Raw genomic sequence first — 24,748 nt, 5'->3', positions numbered from 1 at the left:
AGTTTCCAGCATTGATTAGGACATTTTGTGACAACCAGGGCAAAATTTACATTCAGTATCACTGCCATTTCTTCATGCACACGCAAAAAAATCCTTTTCCATCTCATGGTTTCCACTGTAACTTGAACTATTCTTTTTGTTTTATGTATTTAGAAAATTTCTAGCATACCTTTTCTAGCCTTTCAAGCCTTCCTCTTTACTCTGCCTCTATATTTTCTATACTTTCTTACATTATTAGCTTTAGAATTGACTCATGGCTTTTTAAGCTCTAATTTCATTTGCTCTATTCATCAAAGGAAATCTAACTTTTGCTGCACCTCATTTACTACTAATGCAAGTATGTTTTGTTTGTACATTAATCATTTCCTGTTTAAAAGTTTCACCTTTTTGTTTACTGTCTAATTTACCCACATGGACACAAGAGCTACATTTTTAAAAATCAATTTTTACAGGATGTAGGCGTCTCTGGCTAGTCCAGCATTTATTGCCCATCCCTAATTGCCTTTGAGAAGCTGGTGGTGAGCTGCCTTCTTGAACTCTCTAGCAGCTATATTTAGGACTCGGCCAGCTCGGTCTGTGGTGGTGCTACTGAGCCACTTTTGGCGATGGACATTGAAGAGTACAGAGTACATTCTGCGCCCTTGCCATCTTCAGTGCTTCCTCCAAGTGGTATTCAACACGGAGGAGTACTGATTCATCAGATGAGGGGGGGCGGTGTGGGCAGTACTTGGTAATCAGGAGGTTTCCTTGCCTATGTTTGACCTGATGCCATGAGACATGGGGTCCGGAGTCGATGTTGAGGACTCCCAGGGCAACTCCCTCCCGATTGTATACCACTGTGCCACCACCTCTGCTGGGTCTGTTCTGCTGGTGGTGTCTGGGACATGATCTGTAAGGTTTCCACGAGCTGTTGTGAGACAGCTCTCCCAATTTTAGCATAAGCCCCCAGATATTAGTAAGGAGGACTTTGTAGGCTCAACAGGGCTGGGTTTGCCATTGTCATTTCCGGTGCCTAGATCAATGTCAATGGCCTGTCTGTTTTCGTTCTTTTTTATTGGGTTTTTAGCAGTTTGAAACAACTGAGTGTCTTGCTAGGCCATTTCAGAGGGCATTTAAGAGTCAGCCACACTGCTGTGGGTTAGGAGTCACTCGTAGGTGAGGATGGCAGAGTTCCTTCACATTGGTGAACCCGATGGGTTTTTATGACAATTGACAATTTAATGATCTTCATTAGTCTTTTAATTAAAATTGCACCATCTGCTCTGGTGGGACTCGAACTTGGGGTCCCTAGAGCATTACTCTGGATCTCTGTATTACCAGTCCAGTGACAATACCACTACTCTACTGCCTCCCCATAGGAGAGGGAAGAATAACTGTCCTTCCAATCAAGGCAGCATTCAAACAGGTGCAGCTCCAAGGAGTCCTAGAAAAACTGAAATCAGAAGGAAGGATAAAAGGGAGAACCCTTCACTGGACACATACTGGAAGAAAAGAAAGTTGGTATGATTGTTCATAGCCTGAGAATATCACTACAGGAGTCCTCAAGGAAGCATTCTAGGCTCAACCATATCCAGTTGCTTCATCAACGACCTTTCTTTCATTATAAGTTTTGAAGAAGAGCTGGTTACTGATCATTCTGTAGTGCTTGACTCATTTCACAATCTTCCAATGAAGCAGCCCATGACCTAGATAACATACGAACATACAAATTTGGAGCAGGAGTAGTTCATTCGGCCCCTCTAGCCTGCTCTGCCATTCGATAAAATCATGGCTGATCTAATTGTGGCCTCCACTTACCTGTCTACCCCGATACTCTGTGACTCCATTGTCAGTCAAGAATCTATTTAATTCAGCCTTAAAACTTATTTTTAAACTGTGTCCACTAGTTCTAGTCTATCCCATGAGGGGAAACATCCTTTCAATGCCCACCCTGTCAAGTCTCCTGAGGATCTTGTATGTTTCAATAAGCTCACCTCCCATTCTTCTAAATTTCAATGGGTACATGCCCAACCTATCCTCATAAGACAACCCCTTCATCCCAGGAATCAGCTGAGTGAACCTTCTCTGCACTGCTTCTAAAGCAATTATTATCCTTACTTAAATAAGGAGACCAAAACTGTACACTGCTCCACATGTGGTCTCAGCAAGACCCTGTACAACTGTAGCAACATTTCCCAACTTTGATATTCCATTCCCATTGCAATAAACAACATTCAATTTGCCTTCCTAATCATTTGCTGCACCTGCTTATGAACATTTTGTGATTCATGTGGCAAGACACACAGATCTCTCTGTACCGCAAAGTTCTGCAATCTTTCTCTATTTAAATAATATGCTGCTTTTCTATTCTTCCTGCCAAACTGACAAGTTCACATTTCTCACATTATACTTCATCTGCTAAATTTTTTGCCCACTCATTTAACCTATCTGTATCCCTTTGCAGATTCCTTTTGTCTTCTTCACAACTTACTCTCCTACCTATCTTTGTAGCAAACTTAGCAACCATACATTCGGTCCCTTTATTTAAATCATTGATGCAGATTGCAAATTATTGAGACCCCAGCACTGATCCTTGTGGCATGCCACTGGTTATATCTTGCCAACCCGGAAATGACCCATTTATCCCTAATCTGTTACCCCCTATATCTTGAGCTCTTATTTTGAATAGTAACCTTTGATGTGGCACCTTGCCTTTTGAAATCCAAATTCACCACACCTACAGGCTCCCCTTTATCCGTGTTGCTTGTTACTTCCTCAAAGAATTCTAATAAATTAGTCAAACATGATTTCCCTTTCACAAAACCATGTTGACTCTGCCTGATTGCATTAAGATTTTCCAAGTGCCCTGCTACAATCTCCTTAATAATAGATTTTAGCATTTTCCCTATGACAAGTGTTGGACTAACTGATCTGCAGTTTCCTGCTTTCTGTCTCCTTCCTTTCTTGAATAGAGGAGTTACATTCGCTGTTTTCCAATCTGATGGGACCTTTCCAGAATCTAGGGAATTTTGGAAAATTAAAACCAATGCATCTGCTTAGCTGTCACTTCTTTTAAGACCCTAGGATGAAATCCATCAGGATCTGGGGACTTGTCAACGTGAAGGCATAATAATTTTCTCAAACCCTTTCACTGGCGGTTATAATTGTTTTAAGTTCCTGGGATGTTATTTCTGTCTTCCACAGTGAAGACAAACACAAAAGATCTGTTCAATGCAACTGCCATTTAGTTATTTCTCATTATTAATTCCCTAGACTCTCTCTAGAGGACCAACTTTAGTTACTCTCTTCCTTTTTAAATATTTGTAGAAACTCTTACTATCTGTTTTTATATTTCTAGCTAACTTTCTCTCATACTCCAATTTCCCCCTCATTATATTTTTAGTCATTCTTTGCTTCTGATCTGCCACTGATCTTTGCGGAATTGTACTCTTTTTCTTTCAATTTAATACTATCTTTAATTTCCTTAGCTAGCCACATAAGATGCATCCTTCTCCTCCAAGAGTCTTTTCTTTCTCACTGGAACATACCTTTACTGAAATATCTCCCTAAACCTTTTCCACTTCATCTCTACTGGCCTACCACTTAACCTAATTTCCCAGTTCACTTTAGCCAGTTCTGTCTTCGTATGCTTATAATTGTCTTTATTTAAGTTTAATACATTAGTCTTGGACCTGTTCTTCTCTCCTTCAAACTGAAAGTGACATTCATTCATGTTATGATTGCTGCTATCTCCTTTATGAGGTCATTAATTAATCCTGTCTCATTGCACAAGCCAGGTCTAGAATAGCCCACTCTCTGGTTGGCTCTAGAATGTACTGTTGTAAGAAACTATACTGAAAATACTCTATGAACTCATCTCCCAGACTACCTTTGCAATCTGATTTGTCCAATTTACATGTAGATTAAAAACACCCATGATTATTGCTGTACCTTTCTCACAAGCCCCTATTTTTTTCTTTCTGGATACCTCGTCCTACAGTGTAGTTACTGTTAGGGGACATATAAACTACTCCCACAAGTGACTTCTTACCTTTGCTATTTCTTATCCTTACCCAAACGGATTCTATATCTTGATCTTTAGAACTAAGGTCATCTCTCACTATTATTTTAACGTCACCCTTAATTAACAGAGTTACCCCACCACCTTTTCCTAACTTCCTGTCTTTCTGCAATGTTATGTGCCCTTGAATATTCTGGTCCCAGCCTTTGTCATCCTGCAGCCATGTCTCTGTAATGTGAGAGAAACACCGTGGTCATTTACAGCGAGAGAGTATGAGAGAAACAGCATAGTCATTACAGGGATAGAGTGTGAGAGAAGCAGTGTGGTCAGTTACAAGGAGAGAGTGCAAGAGGAGCGGGGCCTTTAACAGTGAGAGTGCAAGAAGAGTGTGAGACCATTAAAGAGCATGAGAGGGAAAAGAGCAGAGAGAGCAGCTGATTGGTGAGAAGGATTGGTAAGTATTCCTAGTCTTTAAAGTAAAGTATTTAGTTTGTGTTTAGATCTCTTTTTTCTCTTTTTCTTAAAGATAGCTTGTATAAGATCGATACAGGTGTGTATAAAAATAATTATAATAAAGTGTAAAGAGTGGGGTTACTAGAGTAATTAATAAATTGAATAAAATACGATAGCGATGGCAGGATGGGTGAGGTTTTGCTGCTGCAGCATGTGGGAGCTGATAGACACCAAGGTGATCCAGAGCGAACACATCTGTACCAAGTGTTTGCAGTTCGAGGAACTTTGGATCCGAGTTAAGGAGCTGGTGTCCGAGTTGCAGACATTGTGCCACACCAGGGAAGGGGAAAGTTACCTGGACACTTTGCTCTAGGAGGTGGTCACACCCTTCAGATTAGCTAATTGAAATTTGGTCTGTGATCAGGGACAGGAGGGTGTGACTGCAGGTGAAGCAGGTTTGGGGACTCAGGAGATAAGGTTCGGGGAGCCTCAGCCCGTGCAACTGTCCAACAGTTACAAGGTTCTTACAAGCTATGTGGATGAGAGCAAGGACTCCAGGGAGGATGAGCAAACTGACTACAGCATCGTGGTACAGGGAGCCATTCAAGTGGGGGGAGGAAATGGGAATATAGTAGTGGTAGGGGCAGTATAATTAGGGGGATAGATACTGTTCTCTACAGCCATGAGTGTGAGTCCCAAAGGCTGTGTTGCCTGCCTGGTTCCAGGTTTAAGGACATCTCCTCAGGGCTGGAGAGGAATTTGGAGTAGGAGGGGAGGGATCCAGTTGTCGTTGTCCATGTTGGTACCAACAACATTGATAGGACTAGAAAGGAGGTTCTGCCGAAAGAATTTGAACAGTTAGGAGCTAAATTAAAAAGCAGAACCTCCAAGGTAATAATCTGGGGATTGCTACCTGAGCCACGGGCAAACTGGTTTAGGGTAAATAAAGTCAAGGAATTAAATGCGTGGTTTAGAGATTGGTGTGGGAGGAATGAGTTTCAGTTCATGGGGCACTGGTACCAGTACAGGGGTAGAGGGGAGCTGTTCCGGTGGGGCAGGCTTCACTTTAACTGTGCTGGGATTAGTGTCCTGGCGAACCGAATAACTAGGGCTGTAGAGACAGTTTTAAACTAAATAGAGGGGGGCAGTTCTGGAAAGGTGATACGTTGACTTACAAAGCAAAAGCACATGGCAGCCTTGCAGGTCAGCTATTTAGATAATGATGCCCAGAGTGAACAGGAAGGGACACAGTGTACAAACATAAAAAACAGGAGTAAATGGGGTCAAAATAGAAAAAAATGGTAAAAAGGCAAAATTAGTGGCTCTTTACTTAAATGCATGTAATATCCAGAACATTAAATCCAACATTATCTCCTTTCTTATTGGACTAAAACCATATTGATCTAGAAGATAGTCCTCGATGTAGGATAGAAGCACCTTCTCTGCTGCTTAGATTACCATTATCCTAGTCTATTCTTGGATAACTAATGCCGCTCTTTATCATGAGTATTATTTATTGATTTTAAAAAAAAATTTGCATCTTGTTTTTCCCATGTCACTTTTTGAAAAAAAACTCCAAATAGAGAAACCATATACTATGTAAAAGAATAAGAATGATAAAGGGGAATGCAGGCCCATTAAAAAAAGATACAAGCAAAATTTTAATAGATAACAAGTAATTGACAGACTTATTAAATGAATACCTTGTATCTCTTTTCAGAGGAATCAGAGGCAGTGGTCCATCAGGACCTAGGAATAGGTCAAGGAGAGAAAGAGATGTAGTGAATTAAATATATGGGCATGGTCTACAGTAGTTCAAAAAGGCTATTCATCACCTTCTTCAGGGCAATTAGGGATGGGCAATAAATGCTGACCTTGCCAGTGATGCCCATATCACATAAGCAAATAAAAAAGGTAGCAGAGAGGATGCAGAGCTGATTTACCAGGGATGAGAGACCTCAACCATGTGGAGAGACTAGAGAAGTCAAGATTGTTCTCCTTAGGGCAGAAAAGATTAAGGGGAAATTTAGTAATGTTTTCAAAATAATGGTGTTTTGATTGGGTAAATAAGGATACTGCAAAACCTATGGGCCCTGACAATATTCTTACAATAGTACTGAAGACTTGTAATCCAGAACTTGGCACCCATAGCCAAGCTGATCCAGTACAGCTGCAACACTGGCGTCTACCCAGCAATGTGGAAAATTGCCTAGGTATGTCCTGTACACAAAAAGCAGGACAAATCCAACCCAGCCAATTACCGCCCCATCCGTCTACTCTCTGTCATCAGTAAAATGATGGAAGAGATCATCAACTGTGCTATCAAGTGCCACTTGCTTAGCAATAACATGTTCACTGATGCTCAGTTTGGGTTCTGCCAGAGCCACTCGGCTAGTGACCTCAATACAGCTTTGGTTTAAACTTGGACAGAAGAGTTCGGAGGTGAGGTGAGAGTGACTGCCCTTGACATTAGGGTAGCATTTGACCAAGTGTGGCAGGAAGGAGCCCGAGCAATACAAGGGTCAATGGGAATCAGGGGAAAAATCTCCACTGGTTGGAGTCATACCTAGCACAATGGAAGATGGTTGTGGTTGTTGGGGGTCAGTCATCTCAGTTTGAGGACATAACTGCAGGAGTTTCTCAGGGTAGTGTCCTAGGCCCAACCATCTTCAGCTGTTTCATCAATGGCGTTCCATCATAAGGTCAGAAGTGGGGATAATCGCTGATGATTACACAATGTTCAACAACATTCACGATTCCTCATATAGTGAAGCAGTCCATGTCCAAATGCAGCAAGACCTGGCCAATATCCAGGCTTGGGCTGAAAAGTGGCAAGTAACATTCGCGCCACACAAGTACCAGGCAATGACCATCTCCAGCCAGAAAGAATCTAACCATCTCCCCTTGACATTCAATGGCATTACCATCGCTGAATCCCCCACTATCAATATCCTTGGGGTTACCATTGACCAGAAACTGAACTGGACTAGCCATATAAATACTGTGGCTAGAAGAGAAGGTCAGAGGGTAGGAATCCTGCAGCGAGTAACTCACCTGACTACCCAAAGTCTGTCGACCATCTGCAAGGCACAAGTCAGGAGTGTGATGGAATACTCTCCACTTCCCTTGATGAGTGCAGCTCCAACAACACTCCGAAGCTGGACACCATCCAGAACAAAGCAACCCGCTTGATTGGCACCCCATCCGCAAATCTTCACTCCCTCCACTACCGAAGCACAGTGGTAGCAGTGTGTACCATCTACAAGATGCACTGCAGAAACTCACCAAGCCGCCTTAGACAGCTCCTTCCAAACCCACAACCACTGCCAACTAGAAGGACCAGAGCAGACAGATGGAAACACCACTACCTGGAAGTTCCCCTCCAAGTCACTCACCATCCTGACTTGGAAATGTATTGCCATTCCTTCACTGTCACTGGGTCAACATTCTGGAACTTCCTCCCCAACAGCACTGTCAGTGTACCTACGCCACCTGGACTGCAGTGGTTCAAGAAGTCGGCTCGCCCCTATGTCTCAGGGGCAGTTAGGGATGGGCAATAAATGCTGGCCTAGCCAGTGACACCCACATCCCATGAACGAATAAAAATAAGGAGAAACTGCTGCCTCTGGCAGGAACCTTGAGCTTCACCATTAGAAAATCAGACATTTTCATTCCAAATTGCAGACTTCACACTACAAGGCGTTCAGAATTTTTACTTAGCATTTTCACTTAGAACAACATTGTTACATCTATAAACATGACATTTTTTGGTATTCAGTATCTGTCAAATCAATTCCAGGGCATTCAAAGAAAACGTCCACCAGAAGTGCAGAGTGTCATTGTCCGTCGCCATTTACTGGAGCTGACCCAAAGTTTCATTATTCCCCTGGTGAGCAATTTGTTCCTCTTTGGGATGTACAGAAATGGAAAATGGTCTGTGTTGACTTATTACCTGTCTTTAACTGTATTTCTGAACTTGGGCCCTAAACATCTATATTCTGCTGCATAGCCTAACAGGGAGTTGGCTTAATAACATGCAAGAGCAAAGTATACGGATGCTGGAAATTTGGAATAAAAACAGAAAATGCTGGAAATACTCAGCAAGTGTTGTAGTATCTATGGAGAAAGAAACAGAGTTAATGTTTCACGTTGGTGACCCTTCGTCAGAACTAGGAGTGCAAGGCAGAGAAAGGGCTGGAGGTTAGGGAAGAAAGAACAACGAAGAAAGGGAAGGTCTGTGACACGATGGAAGGCATTTACACCTCCACTAGATATAGGTTTTGTTTCTTTACCATTCTTTTCACCTTGCACTATCAGCCACTTTTGATCACCCCTGCCTTTAACCCTATCACAGAACTTCCCTTTTGTTCCTTCTTCCCTATCCCCCACTCCTTTCTCTTCCTTGCTTAAAAAACTTAATAGGTCTAAGAAGTACTCCCAGTTCTGGCAAGGGGTCACTGAGCTGAAATGTTACCTCTGTTTCTCTCTCTACAGATGCTGTTGAAATTCTAGCATTTTCTGTTTCCATTAATAATATGCACATAGGCTTATATATCCCACCTGTAATCTTCCCTACCCTCCCTTCCCCACTCCCAGTTTTTTGCCTTCCCTTTTGTGGTGATGTTGATTCCTACCATAGCTCCCAAGCACCATGGCAGGAAGCCCAGCCCTGATGTGTGCATTGGTTTGCCACCATTTTGAACCAACTGAGCCAAAGGGAACTTTTGAAGGAGATTTTAAGGTATGTGTAGGAAATAGAAACTTATACTATACATAATTGTTTTCTTTCCCTCAGGAGAGATATGTTGCCAGCCTGATGCCCCTTCAGAGAACCATCACTGCATGGAAGGTAAAACTGAGTATTGCTGATAAATTGTGACGTTTCCATTCCATGTATTGACTTGCAAACTCTGAGTTACAACACAACTGTTAAATCTCTGAAATAAAGGGACAATCAACTTTATTTATTCATTCATGGATGTGGACATCACTGACATATGGTTGCATTTATTGTCCATCCCTAAGTTGTCCTGGGGACTAGTGGTGGTAAGCCACCTTCTTGAACTGTTGTAGTCCATGTGCTATCAGGAACGATGAAGGAACGTTGTATATTTCCAAGTGAAGATAATGTGTGACTTGGAGGGGAACTTTCAGGTGGCGGTGTTCCCATGTGCCTCCTGCCTTAGTTCTTCCAGGGGGTTGAGCTCGTGGCCTTGGGGAGATGCTGTCGAAAAAGACGTGGCAAGTTTCTGCAATGCTTCTTGTAGATGTTACACACTGCAATTATTGTGTGCTGGTGGTGGATGGGGTGCCAGTCAAGCAGGCTGCTTTGTCCTGGATGGTGTTGAGCTTCTTGAATGTTGTTGGAGCTGCACCTACCAAGGCAATTGGAGAGTATTCCATCACACATCCTGCTGATGCCTTGTAAATGGTGAAAAGGCTTTGGAGAGTCAGGAAGTGAGTCACGTGCCATAGAATATCCAGCCTCTGACCCGCTCCTGTGGCCACTGTATTTATGTGACTGGTCCAGTTAAGTCTGTGGTCAATGGTGACTCCCAGGATGTTGATGGTGGGGAATTCAACAACGATAATGCCTTTGAATGTCAAAGGGAGATGATTAGACCAAAGAAAGATTGAATTAAAGTTGCAGATATTTTAAAAGATTAGGATGTTATCTGTGAGCCTCTACAGAGAACACCTGAAAAATGTAAAGTGGCAACCTATCAGTTTGGCCTAATGCTGCATAGTACACAGGAGCTGGAGGTAGCTGTTCAACCTTTCGAGTCTGTTGCATTGGAACAGGAGGAGCCCATTCAACTCATCGAGCCTGTTTCACCATTCAATTAGATCATGGCTGATAGGTATTTTAACTCAATTTACCCGTCTTGTTACCCTTGCCTAACAAAACCATGTAAAATCTTAATTTTGAAATTGTCAATTGACCACCAGCTTCAACAGCTTTTTATGGAAAGAATTCTGGATTTCCACTACACGTTTTATGAAGAAATGCTTCTTGACATAAACCTCAACAGCCTAGCTCTAATTTTAAAATTATACTTCCTTGTTCTGAACACCCCCACCAGAGGAAATAGTTTATTTCTATCCTATCAATCCTTTAATCGTCTTAACAGCTCACCCCTTAATCTTCTATATTCAAGAGTTATATAAGTCTAGTTTCTCAACATGTTTCATAATTTCACCTTTTTATCCCAGATTTCAGTCTGGTGAATCTGCGCTGCATCTCCTCCAAGGCAAATGTATCCTTCCTGAGGTGCAATGCCCTGAACTGAACGCAGAGCTCCAAATAAAATCTAACCAGCACTTTTTACAGCTGTAGCATAACTTCCACCCTTTCATATTCCAGCCCCCTTAAGATAAAGGTCAACAACCCTTAACCTATTGAATTTTTTTTGTACCTAACCACCTTCAGTGGTTTATGTAATGAACCCCTAAATTTTTCTGCTGCTCCACAGTTCCTAGCTTCTTGCCATTTAGAAAATACTCTGATCTATGTTCCTTAAGTCCAAAATGGATGACTTCACTCTTCCCCACTTTTAACCCATCTGCCATAGTTCTGTCCACTCAATTTCTCAATGTTCGTTTGCAACTATTTGCTCCCATTTACACCATTTGTTGTGCAACATAATTAAGCGAAGTCAGCAAGGTTGGATATACGGCTCTCTATTCCATCACCTGAGTTATTTATAATTGTAGTAAAAAGCTGAGGCCACAGTGTCTGGGGACACCAGCCCAATCCTGCCAATTTGAGCACATACACATTGTCCTGATTCTCTCTCTCTCTCCTACCTGCTAACCAATTCCCTATCCAAGCCAAAGATTTGCCTCCAGTTCCATGCACCCTGATTTTTTTTTGTTTTGTTCATGGAATGCGAGTGTCACACGCAAAAACTATAATTTATTACCTATTGTTAAGAGTCTCTTATGTGGAACCTAATTAAATGCCTTTGGGAAGTCCATATAAATAACACCTGTAGACTCTCCCTTAACTACTTTGTTAGTTACCGCCTCAAAATATTTGGTCAGGTTTGTTAGATTTACCCTTTATAAATCTATCCTGGCTCTGTCCAAGTGCTCAGCCACTCTCTCCTGAATATCATGTTAAAAGACGCATTAAGTTGGTGCAGCCAGTGCGTGAGTGACATGTGAGAGCTGATGGTGTACTGATGCATGCAGTGCAAGGATTTGCAACTGTTCATGTTCTTCATCAGTGGATTGAGGTAAAAGTCAGAAGCTCAGGATTCTCTATTGGAGGAACTTAGGATGGTAAATAAGACCTTGCCAAGAGTTCAGAAGGTTCTTGCATATGAAAGTAAATGGTCTTCCCAGTAGAAAGAAAATTCCATTATTTCTACTGCTTTTTTCTGACAGAACCCACCGCAGATCCGCCCCTTTATCAAAGAAGAATTCATGAAGACACTGGAATACACTGGACCACAACTGACCTCTGTGCAGAAAGGGGATTGGGTAGGATTATACAGGTAGAGCATGACTTTAAATCTAATTGCAAGCTTGACTGTAAGTGAGGAGCTGTAAAGTATTGAAACCTTTTATTTTGGGGTGGAGAATCATTTTGTTTTGAAAATCAGTGACCTGATCGAAGACGTTTTTTATGGTCTTTGTCAGAAACTCTGGGCTGAATGTTTGGGCCCCACCGAGGTCGGGAACGAAGACAGATAGGGCCCGAAAATATTCGTGTCAGCCAGTGTGCAGATTTCCCGACACCGTTCCTGGTGTTGGTCATTTTGGTGAAGGCAGATTCAGGGCCAGGAGGGCTACCAGCGTCTCCACATGGTGGGCAGAAAACTAGGCTCATTAAAAGCCTTGTTAAGCACACTGAAAGGAGGCCAACTGGGATTTTCCAGTAGACCTCCATTTTCCTGACCCAGAGAGGGACAGTTTAATTGCCTCAACATGGGCACCCAGCAGCAAGCCGAGGGACCAGAACTCCAAGCAGGCCTAGAGGTGCAGGTGCAGCAAAAGGCCACCCTGCAGAGGGCTTCGCTGCCATCCACCCAAAGTTGTGGCCTGGCTGCTTTTTCTGTCTTTTATTTAAACTTTTTTAAAAAGTTGGTTAGAGGGGGCCTCCAAATTGAGCGCCTACTCAGTTACTTACCATCCCTTGCAGGCTGCTACTCCTCTCAAGCTGAAGGCCTCTGATTGACCCTCCAACTTAGAGCTTATCCATCACTTCATTTGGAGAGGGAACCTGTCTCCATGCCAATTAGAGGGGGTCCCTGTGTGAAAATTCCAGGTCAGTGACTGTATCCCCTCGGGGGTGGGTTTGGGACCCAGAAACAGTCCCGACTCCTGATTCCTGTCCCCAGTGCACAACTCCAGCCTTCTACCTTAGCACCTGATCCCAACAACTTTCCCACATTCCATCTCAAGTTAAACCCAACAGCCTTGGTTTCTGCTGTGCCTTGAGTTGACCTGGAAATCCCATATCCAATTCACGACCATGTTAGACAACTTCTACCTCCAAAACTTTTCACCCATGTTATTCCTGCTGCTGCTGAAACCATCATCCTGTCTCCATACTCAGGTTATCAATGATGTCCTGAGCCCCGCCTTGCATAAACTCCAACTTAGCAACAGGTAATTTATCTCACAAAATATTGCCCCTGTCCCCAGTTATTGCCAGCCTATCCTTCAGAACATTGATTTCAGAATTCACATTTGTATTCAGTGCCTTCCATGGCTGTGCCACTCCCTACCCATGCAACTTCTCTCAATTCTCCAAACACTGGTCTACTCTACATTGCCTGCTGCTTTCCCATCCTCACCCCTCCACAATACTCTACCAATGGGGTAGAACCTGCAGCCAACTAGTCCCACACTCTGGAACTCTTCTCTAACGCGCTTCTCACTACATTTCTCCCCACCTTCAAAAGCTTTTCCCTGCCTTCAAATTCTTTCTTTAAACCAATCACAACGATTGCTATTTCAGTCACTAAATCAGAATCATAGAATGATACAGCACATAAGGAGGCCACTTGGCTCATCGTGTCTGTGCTAGCTCTTTGAAAGAATTCGCACACTACTGTTCTTTCCCTATAGTCCTGCAATTTTTTTCCTCTTCAAGCATTTACCCAATTCCCTTTTGAGTTATTGTTGAATCTGTTTCCACCACATTTTCAGGTAGTACATTCTGGATCATAACTCACTGCATAAAAAAGTTTCTCCTTGTGGTTGGCTCCAGTTCTTTTACCAATTATCTTAATTATTTGTCATCTGGTTAATAACCCTTCTGAGACTGGAAACAGTTTCTCCTTATTTACTCTATCAAAACCTTTCAAGATTTTGAACACCTCTATCAAATCTCCTCGTACCCTCTCTGCTCTGAGAAGAACCTCAGCTTCTGTCGTCTCTCTGTGTAATTGAAGTCCCCTGTCCCTGATCCCATTCTAGTAAATCTCCTCTGCACCCTTTCCAAGACCTTGACACCCTTTCTAAAGTGTTATGCCTAGGATTGGATGCAGTATTCCAGTTGGGACCTAACCACTGATTTATCAAAGTTTAGCATAACTTTCTTGCTCTTGTACACTATAAAGGCAGTGCAACACTTCACACTTCTCTGTACTAAAATTTCATTTGCCGTATGTTTGTTTGATTGATGTCTTCCTGAAGTTTGTTACTACCCTTCCTACTTTATACTGCATTTACAAGTTACATGTCATTTACAAGCTATGAAATTATAACTTGTATACCCAAGTCCAGGCCACTAATATGAAGAAATACTTAAAAAAAAAAGTGGTACTACTTCCTTTCACTCTGAAAAACCAATGTTCACCACTACCCTCTGTTTTTTGTCCCTTATCAAATTTCATATTCACGCTGCCAATGTCCCCTTAATTTCATGAGTTTCAATATTGCTAACAAGTCTAATATGTGGAACTTTAACCAACACCTTTTGAAGATCCACATATACAATATCAACCATACTTCCTACATCAAACCTCTCCGCTGCTTCATCAAAAAACTCATCTAAGTTAGTAAAACACGATTCGTTCTTATTAAATCTGTGCTGGCTGTCTTTTATTAACTCATATTTTCCCAAATGACAATTAATTTTGCCTTCATGCTGGCTAAGACTTGAAGGGCATGGTGTGAGTTCCAATGTCAGGATCATTTGCGAGTCTCGAGCCCTTGTGGGCAACCAATTAAGTGACTGGCCCACTGTCCAATTGAGGATTGTGGGCTGGGTCTCCACACTGCTGGCCCAATGAGAGGGCTGGCAGCTTTGCAGTTTCAGTAGCACCACAGAGAAGTGGCAACTGCAAAGGAGATTTAGAGGGCACCGCTTGCATAGGAGGTAAGAAAAATTGTTCCTGTGCTGGGACCAGGCAGGCAGGCCTGGCAATTAGAGGGGAAACACCTCCAGTGGTGGCATTGGGTCCAGGGGGCTGACCATTGCTGCCAGGGGCCCCCGCTTTGAGCTACAGACCCTCTGGTTGTGATTGTCCTTCTCCCTTCCCCCGAGGAAACTACCCCCATACAGCTGTCAACATCTCCGTGGGGCAGGGGCATCTCCACTGGCAAAGTGCAGGCAGCCTGTGAGAAGGGCTGTCAATTGACCTTTTAATGATTTAACTTGGCCACCCGCCTCTGGTTAGCAGCAGCCAAGCTGCTGTCATTTCCACTGCCCGGAAAATGCCCAGTGACAGGCCTGAGTTGGGGACATGGCTTCCAGGCATTTTCAGTCCCCTACACACCCGCCCCCAAGATTGCCACCTGGGGGCCGGTAAAACCTTGTCCACTGTCTCTAAAAGGTTCCCCATCACCAAAGTTAGGCTGACTAGCCTGTCAATGCCATATTTATTTTCCTCCCCTCTCTTTGCAACATTTGTAATCTTCCAATCTTCTAGTCCCGCTCCCATACACTACCAACATTTTAAAGTACCTCTTCTTTAACTCATTTTATCCTAACCAATTTTTCTACCAGATCCTCCATTACTGTGATATTGGCAGGCATCCTCTTTAGCAATGACAGGTGCAAAGTACTCAATTTGTACCTCAGCCATGCCCTCCACAAGAAGATCTTATTGGTCCATCAAGTCTGCACCGACCCTTGCGTAAAGCAATCCAGTTAGTCCCACTGCCCTGTCCTTTCTCCGTATCTCTGTAGAGTTTTCTCTTTTTAGCTCCTTAATTGGCCCTGCTTTCTTGGACCACCCGTGCAAACATGTTCATATAAGAATTTTGGGTTCATTTTTATGTTAGTCGCCAATCTATTCTTGTACACACTGTTTGCCCCTTTTATTTCCTTTTTCAGTTCTCCTCTGAACTTTCTATACTCAACTCGGTTCTCTGCTTTATTATGAGCCTGCTCAAGTGTATGTAATTTTGAGGTACTATTATATTAGGTTACTGATCTGAGCAGAATTTGTTTTCTTGAATTGACAGACGTTTTTTTAAATCTCCTAACTTTGATGGCTGGTTTCGTATGAGATACCAGGAGATGTGTAAGAAGCTGGAGATTCTTCACCTTGAGGTGTTGTGTGAGGCAGTAAGTATGGGCCATCATCAAAGCTTTAGATCTTGTGAAATAGGTTTGGGTGAGGAAGGCGGTTCAAACCAACCCTACCATATGTATACTGCAACAATAACTTACATCTGTACAGTTTCTTTAACACAGATGTCCCCCAGCACTTTACAGAAGGGGCAGGAAAAAAACCTGGCTTTGGAGGGAGATTCAGAGGGGTTACTAAGCTAGGTTGAAAAGATGTATTTTGAGAAAGCGTTTTTAAAAGTGAAGATGCATGGGGCTGCTGAGGGCATTTCCAGTTAATAGGGCCAAGAGCATTAAAGGTGTTCATGCCAGTGATGGGTGAATGGAGGTGCCAGAGTTGGAGGACCAAAGGGTGTATGATGGGGGATATCATGCTGGAGAAACTTGATATAGGGTTGAGCTAGGCTGTGGGGAAATTTGCAAATGAAGTCAAGGGTTTTAAATGTAATATGTTGCGTGTCTGGATGCCAGTGTTAGGAGGCGATGGGGAATGGAGTAATGAGTGACTACAATCTAGTGGAGGTCAGGTATTGGGTGGTTAATAATGCATTTAAGCTCTTGCATTTGAGGTCACTCTTGTGGAAAAGTCCCAACTCCCCATAGCTTTGGAAGTGTCTATCGTAGTCTTGAGATCAATGTACGTTTTGAACAACAAACTCAAGGTAATAAACAGCAAACTCTGTTAGAGCTGGAATTCAACCTATGTCTGCATGGGACTTCTGTCTGTTATTTGGTGTTGAGGCACAACATCATATTTTACATTTATAAAATTTATAATAGTGTGAATTTTTAACCATTTAATGAAGAAATTAATAATTTTAGGTCCTATCTTTATACCTAGCAGCACAAGACCACACGTTTCTACCACTGCTTTCTAATTGGCAGATTGAGTTCTCGGTTATTTACGTAACAATACCCCTGTTTACATGGACAGGTTCTTAGCCTGGCTCACAACTCCCTTCCAGGATACCTGACTGAGTTTGTAACAGAGTATTCTGTGTGAACAATGAGAGCTAGAAGGCATCAGGACTACCTTCATTCAGCTGAATTAATTTCATGAGTGTTAAGTTTTTATTAAAATAATTTGTATTTAACTACAAGGAAACATTTTAAAAAATTTATTAGTGGATCTCTCGAGGGATAGCTGATGCCAAGTTGGAAGATATGCTGTTTTGTAAGAATGCAGGTCATGCTATGTGATGCACTATTATTATTAGAGGCACTGCATTATGGTGAGGATTAAGTCAAATTCAGGAAGTGTATGCCTGGAGATGATTTCTAATACTCTAGCCAATCATCTGTGACTGTACACATAACGTCAAGTCCAAGTGCTGATCCAGGTGTGGCAGAGCAGTGGGAGGGACGGAAGAAAACAGGGGCAGGGGTGGAGGGCATGAGTGGGAGCCAGAGCAGGAGCTGGAAAGGGCGACAGAGTGGGGGTGAAGAGGTGGGGGAAGGCAAACCTATTATAGTGTCTGGCACCAAATGAAATGGAACCTCAGCAACAAATTTATGGGTAGAATTCCGGAGAGTTCTCCCGATCTACCACTTTACCACCACATTGACAATGTAAATAGCCATAATATCAGAGAATTTTACAGCACAGTAGGAGACTGACCATTATGCCTGTGCTGGGTCTTTGGTAGGGCTGGCTAGTCAGTCAGTCCCACACCTCTGTTATTTCCCCATACTCCTTCAAGTATTTATCCAATTCTCTTTTTAAAGTTACTATTGAATCTATTTCCACCACCTTTTTAACACAACACATTCCAGGATATAATTCGCTAAGAAAACAATTCTCTTCACCTCCTCACTGGTTCTTTTGCCAATATCTTAATCTGCATCCACTGGTCATAGACCTTCCTGCCAGTGGGAAGTTTCCTCCCTATTTGAATAAAAACCCTTCACTTTTATTAAATCTCCTCTCAACTTTCTCCGCTGTAAGGTGAACAATTCCAGCTCCCCTCATGTTTTCACGTAACTGAAATGGGACCATTTTAATAAATCTCCTCTGCGTCCTCAAGAAGGCCTTGACATTCTTCCTAAAGTCCAGAGATGAACATAATACTCCAGCTGAGGCTTAACCAGTGATTTATAAAGATTCAGCATAACTTCCTTGCTTTTGTACTCTATGCCCCAATCATAAAGCCAAGGATCCAGTATTTTTTTTTGAACAGCCTTCTTAACTGTGGTTAAGAAATACACAAAGGTGTACTTAGCATATTTAGTTACTAATTTGAACAGTGAAACTCTATTTGTTTTTTACATTTACCTTCCGTTTTACTAGGATCTGCTGATGTGGGTTCGAGAAAAGTCTGAAGTGGAAGTTGTGGACCTGATTTTAAAACTGCGTGAGAAATTGGTAAGATTTGCATTTCCTCTTGTATGTGTCTCTCTATTAATTGGACTTTGTTAATGCCTGTAGATTGTCATCACAGTGTAAGGAAAATCATTTTAAAAATCCTTCTGTTTATCCTTTATAAACATCAGGATAGATCCATTTATTGAATATAGAATGCAATCAGAGGGATTGTGCTGAAGCTCTTTCTATTCTATCTTCCCATTACTTACTTTAATCCTGACGTTGGTCTCTTACTGTTGTTCTCCAACAGAAATCTTTCCCTGTTATCTAATTTCTGAACAGTTCTAGGTTTTGTCATTGACGACAGTACCAAAACCTTTACATCAAAACACTGCTTATTCAGTTGAATTGGAGCTGAAAAAATAATTATCATTCTTTATATATCCTACCATTGGATTTTCCAGCAATTAGTTTAAATAAACAGGCCCTTTTTTCATAGATCAACACCATTCTTCTCAGCATATCCTTCAATCCTTTCTCCCTCAAGCAAAAAATAATTTTTTCTTGAACCCATTTATACTGTCCACTTCCCTGCTCATTTATCCCACAGCTTCAGTAATGTACATTAGGAACAGGAAGTAGCAATGGTGCATTGATGATTGATTAAGTGAGTGGGCAAAAGTATAGCAGATGGAATTCAGTGTGGGATAATATGAGATCATCCACTTTCAACCCAAGCAAGTTAAATTGAAGTAGGAACTGTAGGAAAACAAAGGAATTCAAGATCCCTAATGTACACATGATTTAAAGCCAATGGGCAGTATAGAAAGCAGGTGTTGTAAGAACAGTGGATGCAGCAAGGTTCTGTTGCAAGGTGTGCAAGGAACCAAGCAGTGCAGGTGGGGTGTGGGGTTGCTGCTGCAGGGGCAGTGGTTTGCATGGTGTTGAGTGGTGCAGGTTTTGCATTGAGCAGGAGAACCAAGGGTTTAATGAGAGTGAGGAACTTAAAAGTAATTAATATTAGTAAAGAAAAAGTACTGGAAAAATTAATGGGACTAAAAGCCAACAAATGCCCTGAACCTGATGGTCTACATCTTAGATTTTAAAAGAGGTAAAACAGATATTAGTGGATACATTGGGTTTGATCTTCCAGAATTCCCTAGACTCTAGAATGGTCCCCATGGATTGCCCTATAGCAAATGGAACCCTGCTGTTCAAGAAAGGAAGAGAGAAAGCAGGGAACTCTAGGCCAGTTAGGGGAAATGCTTGAATCTGTATTATGAACGGGGTAACAGGCCACTTAGAAAATCATAATATGATTAGGTGAAGTCATGACAGCTTTGTAGGGACAGGTGTTGGCCATTAAGCTCCTTGAGTCTATTCTGTCATTCACTGAGTTCATGATTTATCTTGGACCTAATTCTATATATCCAACTTTGCCATCTAACACCGAATACCTTTGGCTAACAGGAATCTACCAATCTCAGATTTAAATTTAACAACTGACCCAGCATCAACTGCTGTTGCCGAAGAGAATGCCAAACTGCTACCACCCTGTGTGTTTCCTAACTTCAGTCCAGAAAAGATGGCTCTAATTTTTATGGTGTGACTCCTAGTCCTGGATTCCCCAGCTAATGGAAAGAGTTTTTATCTACTGTATCATGGTTAATCTGTATTTTAACTCCATCTTCCTGCATTGGTTCCATAACCCTTAAACCTATGCCTGACAAAAAAACTATTAACCTTTGTTTTGAAAATTTTGGGAGAGAGTTCCAGATTTCCACTCTCCATCATGTGAGGAAATGCTTCCTGACATCACCCCTGAGTGGCCTAACTCTAATTTTAAGGTTATGATCCTTTGTTCTGGAATACCCCACCAGCGGAAATAGTTTCTATGTATCCTATCGAGTCCTTTAACGGTCTTAAACACCTCGATTAGATCATCCCTCAATCTTCTATACTTAAAAGAATCCAAGTCTAGTCTATGCAACTTGTCCTCATGATTTAACCCTTCAAACCCTAGTACCATTCTTGTGTACTTGTACTGTACCTCCTTCAAGACCGATGTATCCTTCCGGAGGTCCAGTGCCCAGAACCGAATCCAGTGTTCCAGATGGGGTCTAACCAGAGACCTGTAAAAATGGAACATGGCTTTCAATCTCTTTGTATTTTTTTTTGAGATAAAAATTGAATGGTCTCCAGTGCTGCATAATTCTATTACAAAAGCAAAATACTGCAGATGCTGGAAATCTTCCACAGATGCTGCTTGACCTACTGAGCATTTCCAGCAATTTCTTTTTATTACTGCATAATTCCAGTCTTTTTCATTTGTTGAGCAAATGAGTTTGATCTTGTCCTGGATCCACCCCATTCTGTGGAACACAACAGATAGCATGGAAGGACATTTACATTTTCTACCTATAAGATTTTTAAAATGCATTATGCCTAAATTCTGTCTGCCACCACACTTTTTGAAAGTCAAACAGTTAAGTTCAATATTTTCAGGGCTCTTCCATCTCACCCTTTTTAATTTAATGGCTATGTTTTCCTATCCAGTTAAAAGCAAGGGTCCATCAGCTCCCAGTCAGGGAAGACTTGCTGGAGAAGCTGGAGTTGTATCTGGAAACAGTAATCAGCTCCCTGCCTGATGATCTACAAGTGGTGTTGCACCGACATTAATTGGGACAGCAAGTGACCTGCAGGCAGTTCAATCCGTCAGAGGGAAGCAGTAGAGAGAAGTCACTGTGGACGCCATCTGTTTTCTGTTGTCAGATTCTGAAACTTCCATTATACAGACAGAATTGGTTGCAGTGGTAGGATTGCACTAGAGTGAAAGCTTCTATTCAGCAGCCAGAATTAATTGTGAATGATGAACTAAAATGTCTGTGATGTAACCTAGCTTACACATGGATAGGATCAGAACACGCTTATTACTGTTAGTTTTGAAAAAGGTATCACAGGATTAAATTAAACAGTTTTAAACCCATGGTGTTGTTTCTTTTATTTGTTCATGGGATGTGAACGTTGCTGACAATGTCAACATTTGTTGCCCATCCCTAATTGCTCTTGGGAAGGTGGTAAGCTGCCTTCTTCAGTTGCTACAGTGCATGTGGTGTAGGCACACCGCCAGTGCTGTTATTGCATTTCAGGATTTTCACCCAGTGACTATGAAGGAATGTTGATAGCATTCCAAGTCAGGATGGTGTGCTGCATGGAGGGGAACTTGCAGGTGGTGGTGTTCCCGTATGTCTGCTGTCCTAGGTGATAGAGGCTGCGGTTTTGGAAGATCCGGTTGAAGGAGGTTTGGTGTGTACTGCAGTGCATGGCACACACTGCTTCCACTGTGAGCTGGTGGTAGATGGGGTGCCAGTCAAGTGGTCTGCGTTGTGCTGGATGCTGTTGAGTTTCTTGAGTGTTAGAGCTGTACTCATCCAAGCAAGTGGAGAGTATTCCATCACACTCCCAACTTCTCCCTTGTAGATGGTGGACACTCTTTGACTCAGGAGGTGAGTTACTCGCTGCAGAATTCCCTGCCTCTGACCTGATCTTGTACCCACAGTATTTATGTGATTGGACCAGTTAAGTTTCTGGTCATCCGTAACCCCCCAGGATGCTGATGGTGGAGGATTCACCAATGGTATTGTTGTATATCAAATGGAGATGGTCATTGTCCCGGCACTAAGTGGTAGGTAGCATTCACACCACATATCAGTCCAAGCCTGTAAAATCTAATTAATGATCAGTCATTAAATGTGAGAATGCAATCTGGAACAAACTGCATTGCATGACCTGTAACAAGAGCTGAAGAATGTGATCCAATCTGTTGGCCATGTAGGATTACAGACCTGGCTGGTGGAAGATAAATTCTGCAGTTAGGTACATGACGATGTGGAGAAACTACCAGTAGTTGTGCAAATTTAATTATTATAAAATCCATTCTCAGAGTTGGCAAAATAGTTGGTTGAGTGAAGGCCTGGACTGTGTCTGATCTTAAGGTGTCAAGGCTACTTCTAACAAAACTTGTTGAAACAAAACTAGAATACTTAAAAAGACAGGATAATTTAAAGGCAGGTAATTGGATTTATAAGAAAAGACAATAAGTTAAACATTGTCTGAGGAAATAGTGTATTGATGAAGGAAATAGTGAATTTGTGAATATGAATTTTCAAAAGGTGTTTAATAAAGTCTTGAAAAATTTGGTCAGTTTCCCTTAGAACAAGTGAGATTAGAGTAATTTGATAGTCCTGTTTAAAATTACTAAGTTTGAGACATAAGATACAAATGGCTGATGTTCAGTAATTGAAAGATCATAGATACAAGCATAAATGTAAGAGACTTAGGACCAAGGGTTGGGGACTTTTTACACAGAGTTCTGAGGATGTGAAATTCACTACCAGTTACTGATTGAAGCAGTGTCAATATTTAAGAAAAAATTAAGAATAGGTGGTTGAAGGAAAGAGGAATAAAATAATAAAGAAAATAGGGCAGGCATTTAGGATTATGATGATTGTCCTTTATTCCTATTGTTTCTTCCGATTTGAAAAAGTTTTTAAACCCTGTTCGTGACCTATCCCCCAATATCATATCCTAAATGGTATCTGTCAAAGTTTTCCACACCTGCCATATCTGTCACCTCCTCAAAGGTCAGGTTCTTCCACTAAAACCTTCCTTTCTGAATTGCATTTTGGCTGTTTCTATTTTCTCTTTATCGTTCTCCTTTAGCTCAACTATTTTCTCTAATACTTTAAAAATCATGATACTTCTTATCTCATTTTTAACCAAGGTGGAACTTAACTCTTCCCCATCTGGTGAAAGCTCATTGACCTGAAATGTTAGCTCTGTTTCTCTCGCTGCAGATGCTACCTGACCTGCTGAGTATTTCCAGTATTTTCTGTTTTTATTTAATCTTGTTAAGATGCAGAACATTTTAAAGCATTGAATGCTTAGCCCTGATCCAATGTGCTAACACTTCCCTTTCCATTTGGTCCATAAACCTCATCATATTCTGATCACTAAAATAAAACCATACAGCACAGAAATCATTCATATTTCTCATCTCATCTACCTGATCTATTTTGTTACTCAGTGAAATGTAGCAATTTGCTATCCTTGCGCGCAGGCCTACTGCTCTTAGTAGTCTTCACACGTTTGGAAATGCAATTCCCATTTCTACAATCCCAGTCAATTGTGGGTAATTAAAATCTAGATAATACTGAAAATTGTTTTTTTCCATTCCCCTTCCAAAATATGGGATAGAATCCACTGATGTAACATCTCTGTAAATGTTCAAGGAGAGAAGAAGAAATACAGTGACAACAGGCTAGTCAGCATAACTGGGGGAAAAAAGACATGGTTTAAGCTTTTCATCTTGCACTCATCAGAACACTTCGTTACCATGGAGAATGCACCATTGAGATATTATTTTCAAAAAGACTAACAAACATGGCTGAAAACATTCCCTCAGCCACTGAAGGTGGGCAGAGATAATTAGAATCCAAAAGGAAATTGTATACGTGAAAAGGAAACATTTGTTGGGCTATGGGGAAGGAGCAGGGAATGAGTAACCAGATAGCTCAAAAAGTCAGCTCAGACAGAATGGGCTGAATGGCTGCCTTCTGGGGTGTATTATTCTGAAATAGATGCTGAACCACATTGACTGTGCACATTGAACTTCTTTTGAGTACATCAGCTGTCTGTACAGCCTGTAGTCCTTGATTCAACAAAACTGCCATTAATCCTCCTTTCTTAACTAAAGAAGTTGCAGTTTTGCATCACATTTTAAAAATGGTTTGCAAAGCCTTTTTAGTGACCAATAGATATGAGAGTAAAGGTGTCAAATTGGCAGGCTGGGACCTTACCTTTATTTGTAGTTGCACCTGGCAAGGATATAATGATCTTTCAAATAATGGCATGGATTAAATGGGAAGGTTGCAAACTTCCTGTTTAGAAAAAATGGATGCTTCCTCCTCCACAAGAAATAGCTGGCCCCACCTGAAATATTCACCTACTGTAGTGCACTCTGGAGGCTGTAGATTTTTCCGTTTTCTTTAAATTAAGAATTGTCTAGATCACAGCATATTACACGTATCCATGAGCAACCCGGGCAGCAATATAACATTGTTGGATTTGAAGAGTTCTAAAGAAGTCATATTTGGCTCAAAATGTTAACTGTTTTCTTCAAAGATGCTGCCAAACCTGAGTATTTTCAACATTTTGTTTTTAGTAGCAATATAACTTGGGGCTGGTGTATTGTATTCCATATGGAGCTTGGGTTAATAAAAACACAGGTATAATGAGAGGCTGAAGCAGTTACATTTTCTTTGGACAAGCAAAGGCAATTTGATTGATGGTTTTGAAAAGCCATTAAGATTGATCGAAACGTGACATGGGCGTATAAGACTGATGTCAGAAACTAACAAGTGGAGCAGCTTCACACACGGAATAAAAAAATGAACAACACTTT

At 41.6% G+C, this 24,748-nt stretch overlaps 1 protein-coding gene across 11 annotated transcripts in view; it reads left to right on the top strand.

Moving 5' to 3' along the window:
* The window catches only part of dennd6b (DENN/MADD domain containing 6B), a 105,896-nt gene that overhangs the window by 76,136 nt on the left and 5,012 nt on the right, over positions 1–24,748 (top strand). For 4 of the 11 annotated variants that reach the window (XM_078553169.1, XM_078553174.1, XM_078553178.1 and 1 more), the window contains 7 exons: positions 4,527–4,550; positions 8,253–8,342; positions 9,249–9,302; positions 11,843–11,952; positions 15,878–15,980; positions 18,271–18,345; positions 20,842–21,271. In XM_078553169.1, coding sequence (XP_078409295.1) covers positions 4,527–4,550; positions 8,253–8,342; positions 9,249–9,302; positions 11,843–11,952; positions 15,878–15,980; positions 18,271–18,345; positions 20,842–20,964 — 579 coding nt within the window. In that variant the 3' untranslated portion in view covers positions 20,965–21,271. Of the gene's footprint in view, positions 1–4,526; positions 4,551–8,252; positions 8,343–9,248; positions 9,303–11,842; positions 11,953–13,016; positions 13,070–15,877; positions 15,981–18,270; positions 18,367–20,841; positions 21,272–24,582; positions 24,733–24,748 lie in introns of those variants that run through there. The other 7 variants (XM_078553172.1, XM_078553175.1, XM_078553171.1 and 4 more) reach the window with 6 other exon arrangements.

This window comes from Cetorhinus maximus, chromosome 12, assembly GCF_964194155.1.
Source record: "Cetorhinus maximus chromosome 12, sCetMax3.hap1.1, whole genome shotgun sequence".
In the NCBI taxonomy this organism is placed as follows: domain Eukaryota; kingdom Metazoa; phylum Chordata; class Chondrichthyes; order Lamniformes; family Cetorhinidae; genus Cetorhinus; species Cetorhinus maximus.
Note: the sequence above shows the minus strand (reverse complement) of the source record. Positions and strands in the feature narration are given on the sequence as shown.